Here is a 12,111-nt window from a genome sequence, read left to right as displayed (position 1 = left end):
ATTTTGAGAAGAACAAAAGTTAATTATTGCCTCTGTGCATTAGGGGGAGCTAGACTAGTTGCCCAACTAGGTGATGAATTTAATGATTTGGTGGGTTTTGAAATGTTAATTTCAGTTAAATTCAACTTGAATTTTATGTGGCTTATTTTATTGTCTTCTTATAAGAGAAACAGAATAATATTATTACAGCTTGGTTTTTACATTGATAGAAAAGACAAAAAGGAAAACATTTCAAATCCCACTTGACTTGTAAGACTAAAGCCTTATAAACTGAAATGACAAATGTATGATTTGTGGTATCCAATTACTCACAATTAAGATGTTTTTTGTCATAACAATCTGTTGTGAAATGTAACAGAAAAGTGGATAAATATCAGCAACAACAAAAAGATGTGAATTTAAAAGCAAAATTCAGAACTTAGAGAAGCACTCTGAAGAAAAGCACTCTGAGGATTTAACAGAGGATTAATTGAGGATTATTAAATGTCATCCTCAAACTCCAACTATAGGCAATTCGTGATATCTAATGAAAGGAGACTTGAAGGAGTAAAGGCAGTACATATTTCAAGAAGTCTTTACCAGGTGGGCCACATTGATCAATTCTTTCTCCTCTTTTCCCAAATGTTACATCAGATAAACATAGGCACTTACTATATTCTTTTGTAAAATGTAATGGAAGACAGTACTTTAGGTGTAGAAGACACTAATATGAAGGTATGATACCAGAAGCTTTCTAAAATTTCTTATAGTTAACCTTTAAGGAGAATCCCTCCCTCTAATGATTCATCGAAAGATTCGCTTTAGCTGATGTGACCCAGCCTTCCAGACTCTAAAATAATATGATTCAACCAATGGCACCCAAAGAACTGTAAAGATTTAAAACACTTTTTCTCTCACAGCTTAATGGAATTAGGGGATTAGATATACTACCTAGGTCAGGAGACCTCAAACCATAAAGAGGAAATCAGAAAACTTGCATTCACTGCTCCTGCAGTCACTCTCTCTGGGTGTGGTACAGACTCCATCCAATACAGCCAAGTGAAATGAAGTCTTAAAGGTGACCCTTGGAGAGGCAATGACACCATAGCTCTAAAACTTTCTAGAAAAATTAATTTTCTTCTACCCATTTAAAACAACTATTGAGGGCCTCCCTGGTGGCGCAGTGGTTGAGAGTCCGCCTGCCGATGCAGGGGATACGGGTTCGTGCCCCGGTCTGGGAGGATCCCATATGCCGCGGAGCGGCTGGGCCCGTGAGCCATGGCTGCTGAGCCTGCGCATCCGGAGCCTGTGCTCCGCAACGGGAGAGGCCACAACAGTGAGAGGCCCGCATACCACAAAAAAAAAAAAAAAAAAAAAAAAAAAAAAAAAAAAAAAAAAAAAAAAAAAAAAAAAAAAAAAAAACAACTATTGACACCATCAAGGCAGTGCTTAAGTATTCTTGGAGTGACATGGAGTAGAGTGAGTATTCTGAAGCTCCAGCTAAGAAAAGATGTGCATGAAAAATACCCCATTTTTCTATCAGGCACAAATACCAACTCGTGCCCACTGCTCCAAGCACTGCCCGTCCCATTCTTCATCAGCCCCTGAATTACGTTCTTGCTACTCCTGAAGTGTGTCTAGCACAGAGGAAAAGTGTCTCCTGAAAAGGTGACTAGAGATAGAGAACTCTTTAATTACCTTTCCTACTCCTAGTTCCAAGCCTTTCAAAGAACAAGTAGACCCCCTATTCAGTTTTCACTTCTCGGTCTCTTCCCCACCCCGTTCGTCACCCTACTTTGTTATTTAAATTAACTTTTTCTTCCTTCCTCTCTTTCCTAAAATGGTTTGACCTCTTTGTGTCTCTTCTCCAGCCTGACCTCCATCAATTCTTTCCTCCTTGGTTCCAGCTTCTTAGACCTGCCTGAGGCTGCCCTTTGCCCCCTTTTCTCATCCTTTCTCTCTCTTGAGTCCCTTCATCTCGTCCATTCCCGTCTCAGGTTCTCCAGATTCCCGGGCTGTTTGCTGGTGAGAAATATTTTTGCAGCGAGGACCGGAGTCCCCCGCGCGCAGCCCAGTGGCAGAAGAGGGCGAGGCTGAGAGAAAGGCTGAGCTGAAGGAGAGGGAGGCAGCCGGTCCTCCCCGAGAGCCTGCAAGAATGCGGCAGGGGGACGGGGGCACGGGGAAGTACTAACTCCCCGAGGCCCTGTTCGGGGCTTGAGGACCTGGCCCGCGGGTGAATTTCCTGCCAAGTGCAGCCGCGAAGCAGAGGCGCTGGAAAGCAAAGAGAGGGACGCTGGGGGTGCCCATCCCCAGAGTAGGACCCACTGCGAACGCGGGAAGAAGAGAGGCGGGAGTCGTGAAAAGGAAAAACCTGTCTCCAGATTGGCTCTGGAGCGTCGAAGAGACTGAGGCGCTCGGGTGAGCACCCAAGGGGTGAAGCCTGCCGAGCAGTGGGCGAGGGGCGTGCGGAGGGAGTGCTGCGCGCTCGCGGAGGGGGCGCGAGGCTCCGGGCTGGGGTAGGCTTTAGGTGGCTGTTGGCTGAAAGGAGCAGCGGAGCGCGTGTGGCGGCCGCGGCGCTAGTGTGTGTGTGTAGGTGAGAAAGCGAGGGCCGAGCGCGAGTGCGAGCTAGGCACAGAGAGAGCGCATGTCTCCTCCCTGCGAGCAGCCAGTAGCCGCTCCACCACCATCTTTTGCATGTGTAACATTTGCAGCCGGACAGAAAACCTCTCCCAGGGCTATGGAGACTGCGGGAAAAATCTGGCAGCTCGGGATGGATTGCTAAAGGGAAATAGTCATAACCCTAAAGCACCCAAACCTCTCTCTCTCTTTTTTTTTTTTTTTTTCTTTTTTGGTTGTTTTTAATTTTAGCGCCATAGTCCTCAATGCCTCTCTGAACAGCCTTTAGGAAGAGTGCGAGAGAAAGAGAGCGCGCGCCAGGGAGAGGAGAAAAGAAGATGAGGATTATCTGCAGACAGATAGTCTTGTTATTTTCTGGATTTTGGGGACTCGCCATGGGAGCCTTTCCGAGCAGCGTGCAAATAGGTAAGCTCTGCTGCGGTGGGGTATGCGTGTGGGTGGCTGTAGCAGATATCCGAAAGTGAGTCAAATGAGTTACTGATAAGCAATTTAAGGGAACCTTCGGCGGCTCCTTTCCCCTGTGCTTCCCTCTTCCTTTCTCCCCTTTATAAAAAGACTGCCTCTTTGGTGCAGGTTCAGTTAGAACAGCACAGAGCTGCCCACCCATCCGTCCTCAGTCTATACTCCTGTTTCCACCTTTGGCTCACGTCGCTTAAGTAGGATTGCAATAAGTTGGGAGAAAAAAAAAAAAAAAAAACACCTCCGTGGGGTTTGGTAGCATTGTATCTGATATTTCTTTTCATTTCTTTCTCTAAAGCATGAAGGGATATAGAGTTTGTTTAAACAAAACAAAACAAAACACCCCCCCCACCTTCTTCCCGTGCTGTACGCAGCAGCCTTCGCTATTACAGAAAGACACTGTGCAAAAAAAGCATTTACACCCACACCTCCTTGTCTTTGCTTGCTACCAGTTAACGGATTCCAAAGTTAGATCCCTTTCCCGGAACCTTTTCTTCTTTTGTTTTCCTCTTGGATCTTTTGCCCTTAATCCTCCCTCTCGACTCTATTTCCAGGGACCCTATCCGTCTTTGGCTTTTCTTGCTATTCTCTCCTGTCTTTTAATGGGACGCAGCAATTGAATTTCTTCCAGCTAAGCCCAGCCTCAGACTGCATCATTTCTCGTAGACAGTGCACAAAACGGAACTAATTAGGCTGAGTCCAAGAGCTGCATAAAAACAAAGTTCATGTCTCCTTTCTGATTTCCCTCTAACCTGCACGTCACCGCATCCCTTCATTTCTGTATTTTAATGCAAATTATCTTTTCTTCACACCTGCATGCATCTTAGAAATGCCCGAAGCTGGCTTCTGTAGCAGTGTGCTGAGAATCATGGGGAGGGCAAGAGAGAGAAAGGAAAGCACACTAAATGATCTGTCTCAGAGGTCACTGTGGTCATGACAAATTGGGACAGGAAAAGGCTGAGCTATCTTAAAGACTAAAATATTAAGGGCACACCTTAGGGACAAAGGCAGTCTCCCAAGATGTGGCAGTCTCCTTAATTCTATGTTTTGGTGAATGGCAGTGGATTTGACAGTTCTTGGGGTGGGTATAGTAACATTTACAAGAGGAGACACTGAATGTGCTTTTTCTGCTGTTTTTAATAGGTGGTCTCTTCATCCGAAACACAGATCAGGAATACACTGCTTTTCGATTAGCAATTTTTCTTCATAACACCAGCCCCAATGCATCAGAAGCTCCCTTTAATTTGGTACCTCATGTGGACAACATTGAGACAGCCAACAGTTTCGCTGTAACAAATGCTTGTAAGTAAAACATAAGTTGTAGGTAAATGAGAAAAGAATTAAAATGGGGCAATAGCGAGTCCCCTTCCTCTGTATTATTATTATTATTATTATTATTATTATTATTATTATTATTATTATATTTTTTAGAAAGACATTCAAGATCTCCACAGTTTGCTGGTTATAGTGCAAATCAGTTAAAAGTAAGATTTAGTCTCAGGGATATTTAGCTGGTCTTTCTTTCTCTTCCTTCCTTCCTCCCTCCCTCTTTCTTTTCTGCCTCCCTCACTCCCTTCTTCCTTCTTTCTTTTTTCTTGAAATTAATTGAAGTTACTTTCTCCTTTAACATTTCAGTATTATTTCTACAACCTGAATATCAAGTTAGTGAAAATTGTACTCTATCTAGTTTTTGATTTCTGTTCCTTGGTTTTTATTTGCTTTTCACTTGAGTAAGCATATGTCTTGCTTTTAAAGAAGACATGCTCTCTTATACTGGTAAAGGCAATGGTAGGTTTGCTAACAGTGAGAAAGAGGGGAGCAGTGGTGTGGAGGATATACATTTGAGTCGGTTGGCTGATGCTGCAGATGATCTGGTGATGTCACTTGAGACTGCCCTGATCTTATATTCTGGGTTGTAAATGTCTCCTGCTATCAAGTAATGCATATATCCTGTGAATATAACTCCATGAATCCTTACCTTGGTGGCAAATCATGTTAGTCTCCAATCCACTGAATTTACAAACCAACCCAGCTGGATCTGTTACTTTACACAATAAGATTGAGATTTGGTGATCTTATCTAACGCTATAATTAAACAGTTGTACAGAGCTCCCCTGCCAAAATACTGTATAACAATGTAAAAATATAATCAACTCTGTATTAATTTAAAAATCACTAAAATATGATCAGTCAATGGAACATTTAGATTGCATTTTCACTCTTGAGGGAAACACGTTTCACATACCTCCCTATTTTTACATGCTAATTTACTACTACTCAAAATTTACATGTTAAGATAATGGTTATAGATTATGTAAGACATATAGGAATAATTTCTATATAAAATTTTGCACAGCAGTAGTAAAATATTCAATCTGCATTGATGATATTTTTATTATACCAAGTTGAGTATATTTTAATTTTGAAAGTCCTCTTTCTGAGTACAAGAATGTGTATACTGAACAAACTAGTGAAATTGAAAACAAGGAGTTTTTATGTTAGGAGGATATCTGTTTCATTAATTATTTTAATTCATATATATTTGCCATTAATTCGTCTAACAAGTGACATGATCACGTTTCCTTAATTTTTGACATCTAATTACTTTACTTTAGAACTTGGTTTCATAAGGAGGTTAAAGCATTTGACTTTTTTTTAAACTGCTACAATTGTATTAATTTGTAGGAATTCTCTAGTTCCTTTGGGTACTACTTAATTAAAAAAATCATTTGTTGTATTTAGTAATAAAGTCAATATCCATTAGAATGATAATTATATGGGAGTTATTTTTAAGCAGAAATGAACATAAATTAGAGTTAAGTTTGTGGATAGTCATTTTTGAAAATGTCTTAAGTTATTAATTTTTGTTCCAAGTTTTGATACAGATGTTAACATTTCAAACAGTTCTAGGTATAAAATATTCTTAGTATGTGAATATTATCTGTTGATTTAAATATTTTTCTTGTGTCTCTCTTGAGATTCTATCAACAAAACCATTTCTAAGTTTAAAGATAATTCATGATTCAAATATATTTGAAGGTACTTTGTCTACAGTAAATTGCTATTTAAGTATTCATTTTTATTATTTAGTTAATGAAAGAATGTCTTAAAATTGGAGCTATATTAGTTTTATTTTTTCTAACTAAGTGCTTAAGTATTTTAAAGTTTGTGTTATGGCTTCCAGCTATAAAAACTATAAAGTGATAATGCTTTCTTCTTCCATATCATATGTTAATCTCATTCAGGAAAATTTTAATTAGTATTATATTATTTATGTAATAAAAATATTGTATAAAATAAAGTGTTACTGGTAAAGAACCTGTAAACATAAGAAATTGCTAAGAAGCTGTACACAAAATGAAAAAGTAAAAAGTGGTTTAAAATATAGGTAATATGCTATTTTTTTCATGTTAGAATTGAGAAAATTAAAGCTAAGTAAACTAAGTCTGCTTATTTTGATTCCAAGTGTAAGGCAATATTAGTGGTGACATGTTTTGCATAATCACATATAATTGACTTTGTGTACATGCTTAAAATATTTTTTAAAAACATAAATTATAAATAAGGAAAAAAAATTTTCTAGTGAAGACAAGGGAAAATTTTTGACAAATGAGTATGCCAAATGTCCTTAAGGCAAATCTAAGCAGAATTTGGGAAAAATCAATGGTCAGACAGTGTGGGTCAGGTGATTGTTAAATGGACTGACCTAGAGCATGTAGACGTGTGATTTTCCAGTCTAATTAAAGGTGAAACGTAAGCAATAAGTATGAGGCAAACTCATATATCAAGCTGTATGCCTTTGGGTACAAAAGGATAAAAATAGTGTTCTGGAGAATTAACATAGAACTTATTCCTCACAGTGATACAGGCTAGATTTTGAATTTTTTCATGTTGCATTAAATATAAATATATTTTTTAAATATAAAAAATATCTATGTGTCCGGCTAGGTTTATTTTAAATACGATTTTCCTGCAGTGTGCCCTTATAAAACTTCATAATCTAGTGTCTTTCTGAATAAGGGCCACTAAACAGGATATGTTTATTTTATGGAATGTATAGTAAAGACAAAAAAGGCAGATTAAAGAATAAAGAGTATTATGGGTCATCTATTGGACAGATGTAATTTAATGTTGGTTCTTCTGCCTCAAAATTAATTTAGCACTCTAAGAATACTTCAGACAATCTAAACATTCTGTGTATAGAGTTTACATACTGCGTAAGTATAAACCCAATTAACTCAAATTTTTCACTTTTGGTATAAATCCCAAGTTGCTGAGAGAGGGTGGGGATAATTTTGGCTTATAGTTTCACTTTATTTTTTACAATATTTGTGTAAGATTAAATTAAAATATTGTTCTCTTTTTAAACTATTCACATGGTTGAAAAATCACACTTTGCTAAGTATGAAACTGAAATTATAAGAAATACAGATAATATAGAATTATGACATATTTCAATAACAAAGTATAGGTGAAATAAATAGCCCAAGTGGTCAAATTTCAAAATGTAATTAAAGGTATACACTTCTTTGTTGTAATCTATTCAAAGTATGGGGTATGGCAAAATAGATATTTAAAAAATAAATTCAATATGGAATGTCCTTTAATAAAATATTATACAGTTGACCCAAAATAGTTATCCTTGCAAAAAAAACATGCTAGTTAAATTGAATATGTTCTTTACAAAACATTTGAGACAACCTGAAAAAGCAGGCTATGTTCTTATATTTTTCTAATAATTAATAAAGATATTTTGGTTTGGAGGATGATGTATCTTAAATTGGCCCAAAGAAGTAATAACCAAAATACTAAAGTAGTTTATCCCAAATGTTCTAAAAGATAAAAAGATGAGACATTGCAATTATTAATTCAGTCCAGTTATGTTAGCTATCTTGTAAAAGAATCAGTCCTTTAGTAAGTAAGGCAGTCCCTTTACAATATAATCCACAGATGTTCAGTTTCTCAAATGATTCTTTTAATTTCATATGAGTAGTATGAAAAACATAGTGAAATATATCAAGTACTCATGTATTGTCCCTTAGGTGAAATAATAAGAGAATTTTGTGGAATATTTCCAACTTTTTAAACTTGGATAGGAAAGGCCAACTGGTTAATATATATTTTTTTATTTTTTACAAAAATTATGTTTATCTTACTCTCCTTTTCTGTCTAAAATCTGTCTGTTCAGTGGTTTACAACATGATGGATAGGAAAGTTGTATGTCAAAAACAGAATGCATATTATACCCTAGTAATGATGAGAAAGTTGTTCTTTTTAAGTTAAATATTAGTTTTGTTTGTGATGGGTTTAGTTATCAACTTTAAATACCCAGTTGTGTGCTACTTGTAAAAGTAGGTTGGTATGTAAAATATACTTGTTTAGTTAATCTAAATACATTGAAAATGTGACACTATATCCAGTAAGCTCTGCAGGCAGAGCTTATATAATAGGGACTTAATTCAAACTTGTTTAAGGGTACTAAATAATACAAACTTTTGGCTTTAATTCAACAATGTTTAAGTTTTGTACGTTTTCCTTTTCAAGGACATGAAGTCCTAAAAAGACATTCTAAGAGTTTATATTGGACTGATATAATAATCTTAAAAATGCTAAAAATAAAATTCTGATGGTTTGACCTGCAAAGCTGTTAGCAGAAATACGTTTAATACTATTTGACTTTTGATTATTTTTAGGGAAATGAGTGACTGTCATTAGGTTTCCTTATTTTGAATTGATAGCAAGATTCTATGTTGATTTGAAATAATTCTTTCATTTTATAATATTCTTTCCCTCTTTTTCTTAATTTTCCCCATGAGATTGATGACAAAGATGAGTCACATTTCTATGGCTTGTCCCTTTCTTAAATGATGCACAATTTGCATTGATATATTTCAGAATTGTCACAGTACTAAGCTTCCTTAAAGCCATTTGAAAATCTCTCTAAACTTTTTTTTTCTTGTGGATTCTCCCAAGTGTTTTTTATTTCTCGAAGAGGAAAAAAAATTACTTTCTGACATTGGGAAATATGTATATGTCTTATTTACAGAATTTTACTATAGTTTAGGAATTTAAAATGAAGAATAAATACCATACACCTTACATTTTACTACAACACATAGTTTTTAAACTGCCTTTATGTACATGATTTTATTTGACCTCAAGCTAGTCTTCGAGTGAGGCTGTCTGAGAAGATGGTCATTATTTTTTAGTTAAGCCAGCTTTGGCTCAAAGAAGTTACTTGACTTGCCAGAGACCATGTAGTTAATAAGCTGCAGAGCCTGAATTTGAACTCAGGTCTTCTAATTACTATCCTAGTACTTTAACCAGGAGACCATAGGATGTGAAAACTACATCTGTATTGAGATTACTTGAATCAAGAAAGAAAACAATTGTCATTTTTTTTTCTAATTTAATTGTAACATCTTGAAGAAAATAGGGCAAGACATTTCTGGCAACTTATTCATTAATCAGATGGCAGTGAGTGATATAGCAAAGACTGAAGCCATATTGTGTAGTGAATTTGTCCATTCATTCACTAGATTAGATAATAAACATATCCATTTATTCATGAAACACATTTATCAAGGTTAACTGTATTTAAGACACTATACTAGAAAGGAGCATACAGAAACTTATAAGAGTAGTTGTTGCCCTCAAGAAGCTAATAGTCTAGGGGGAAAAATGTACAAGCCAGTTATCACAGTACAGTAAGACAAAGTATTATGACAGAGAAACAGAGTGCTATGACAGACATTAACACAGGAAGGAACATCAAACTTGGCATGATATCCTAGGGGAGATGTTATCTGATCTGGGTGTTAAGACTCTAGTTGAGCTATTTGACAAATAGAAAGGAAAGAAGGCATGCCTGGCCAAAGGAGCAGAACATGACAAGGCACCAAGGTGTGGCAGGGCCAGGTGTGATTGAGCCACTGGATATGGTTTAGTCTGGCTGTAGTACTGATTGTGCTGGGAAGGAGAGGTGTGCTAAGGGGCAGGGCTTTGTAGATCCACACAGGATCTTGTAGCTCTTGTAAGGAGACTCTTCTGAATAAAAAGGGGGACCCATAAATGATTTTAAAACAACAGTGACATGATGAGATTTATGTTTTACAAAGAACAAGATGATTTCAAGAAGGAGAATGTATTAGAAGGGGGCAAAATGGGAAGAAAAAAACAGTTAGTTGAGTCTTGAAGTAATGCAATTTAGGATGATTAAGTGCTTGAATAAAAGTAGAAGCACTAAAGAGAGAGAAAAGTACATAGATCTAAGAATACAAAACTGTTGACAGAACTTAATGATAGATTGGATGTCTGTGTGGGAGAATGGAAAGGAAGTATAGTAAGAATTAAAGATGATTTCTTCAATTTTTGGTCTGGAAAAATGATTAGATAGCAGTACCATCAATTAGGAAGGGACACACAGGAGCAGATTTGAATGGAGAAGATGGGTATAGTGTGGATGTACTGATTTTGAGGAATTTAAGAGACATCCAAATGCAGTAGAGAGTTGGACATGTGTATCTGGAGCTCTTGGGCTCAGTTTGAACTAAAGAGAGACATTTGATAATGACTGAAACCATGGATGTGGGCAAAATCATACAGAGAGAGCAAAAGCAGTGAACAGAATGTTGAGGACAAAAATCCAGGAAATACGGTACTTGAGGGACAGGGAGAGAAAAAGAGACTGAAGGAAATGGGTCAGTGAGTTCAGAGGAAAATGAGGCAAGAGTAATTTCACGGGAGCCAAGAAATGGGAAGAATTTCAAGTAAATAGTCATCAACATTGTCACTGGCTGCAGAATATTAATAATGAGTTGCACAGATAATTGATCTTTAACAAGTCTTTCCTTCTCTTTTCTTTAGTGTTCTTTTGTATTTTGACCAGAAAAAAAGCAAACTTTATTAATCCCACATAAATTCTATTAATACATACTCTTTCATGTATGTTGGCCTAGAATAGTCTTATCTTTTATTTAGAGGTAGGGAGAGTCTTTTCTGGACTTTTGAGCCAGATAGTCTTCAATTTACAACCTGATAGCGGGTAAGTTACTTAACAGTTTTGAGCTGCAGTTTCTTCATTCATTATCATACAAAACACATGAATTTTATGAATATTAGAAAAGCGTTTGGAAAATATTTAGCCTATAACTATAACTCAATTAAATTTAGTTGTATTACATTCTCTGTCATATAGAACATTTATTTCTGAACCAATGCTAAAACTTCGAGTTTATTTATATTTTCTGTTTATATTTTGAAAAAGCAATTTACATTTTGAATAAATATATTCTGTTGATATTTCATAGGAATTTTTTGACCTCTAACTAAACTGTTAATTTTAATTTATATACACAAATCTAAATACATATTTGTCAAAATTATTTCTAAGTCCTATGAGAGGGTAACTTTGTCTGGGATCTATGGACCATTTGGAGAGAGAACTGGTTCATGGATGGATTAAAGAGATTGATGAATTCTCATAATTGCATGCAAAATTGTGTGTTCATGAGCACAGTGTGTGTGTGTGTGTTTACAGAGAGACAGTCTAAACTTTTGAACAGCTTCTTAATGAACTCCAGTTACAAGAAAAAAAAAAAGGCCCACAGCCCTAAAGGAGCTATACATATATTAGATAAACACATAAACACACAGCACTTCATTCTCTACCTTCTTCATTTCCAAAAAAAAAAAAAAAAAAAGAAGAAAGCCAATTGGATTTTATCTTTGAAACTAACCTGGAATTTTCCCATAAACTCCATCTCCAGTACCTTCTTCCTTGTCATAGAAAATAATCAGTGTGTCCTAGCTGGAAAAATGCTTGCCTTGGTCCTCTGCCTCTTAAACTGTCATCATATTATTTTTATTCCTTCTCTTACTATCAAAAGTTCTACATATTCCACATCAGCTCCTTCTATTTTTATCACGATTTACCTTCTCCCATAACCATCACCACTCCTGCAACAGTGTTCTTGAAGGTCATCAGTGACTTACAGATTAGTAAATCCCATTGTTCCTTAGTCATTGTCTTTTAAT

At 36.3% G+C, this 12,111-nt stretch overlaps 1 protein-coding gene across 3 annotated transcripts in view; it reads left to right on the top strand.

Annotated features, from left to right (window-relative positions):
• Positions 1-2,933: 2,933 nt before the first annotated feature.
• Positions 2,934-12,111, top strand: part of GRIA4 (glutamate ionotropic receptor AMPA type subunit 4) — a gene marked incomplete at both ends in the record, with an annotated part of 489,699 nt that continues 480,521 nt past the window's right edge. For all 3 annotated transcript variants that reach the window (XM_079708692.1, XM_079708693.1, XM_079708694.1), the window contains 2 exons: positions 2,934-3,021; positions 4,219-4,377. In XM_079708692.1, coding sequence (XP_079564818.1) covers positions 2,934-3,021; positions 4,219-4,377 — 247 coding nt within the window. The remainder of the gene's footprint in view (positions 3,022-4,218; positions 4,378-12,111) is intronic.

The sequence above is a fragment of the Hyperoodon ampullatus genome (genome assembly GCF_949752795.1).
Source record: "Hyperoodon ampullatus genome assembly, chromosome: 7".
Classification (NCBI taxonomy): domain Eukaryota; kingdom Metazoa; phylum Chordata; class Mammalia; order Artiodactyla; family Ziphiidae; genus Hyperoodon; species Hyperoodon ampullatus.
This window is presented reverse-complemented; position numbering and strand designations above follow the sequence as displayed.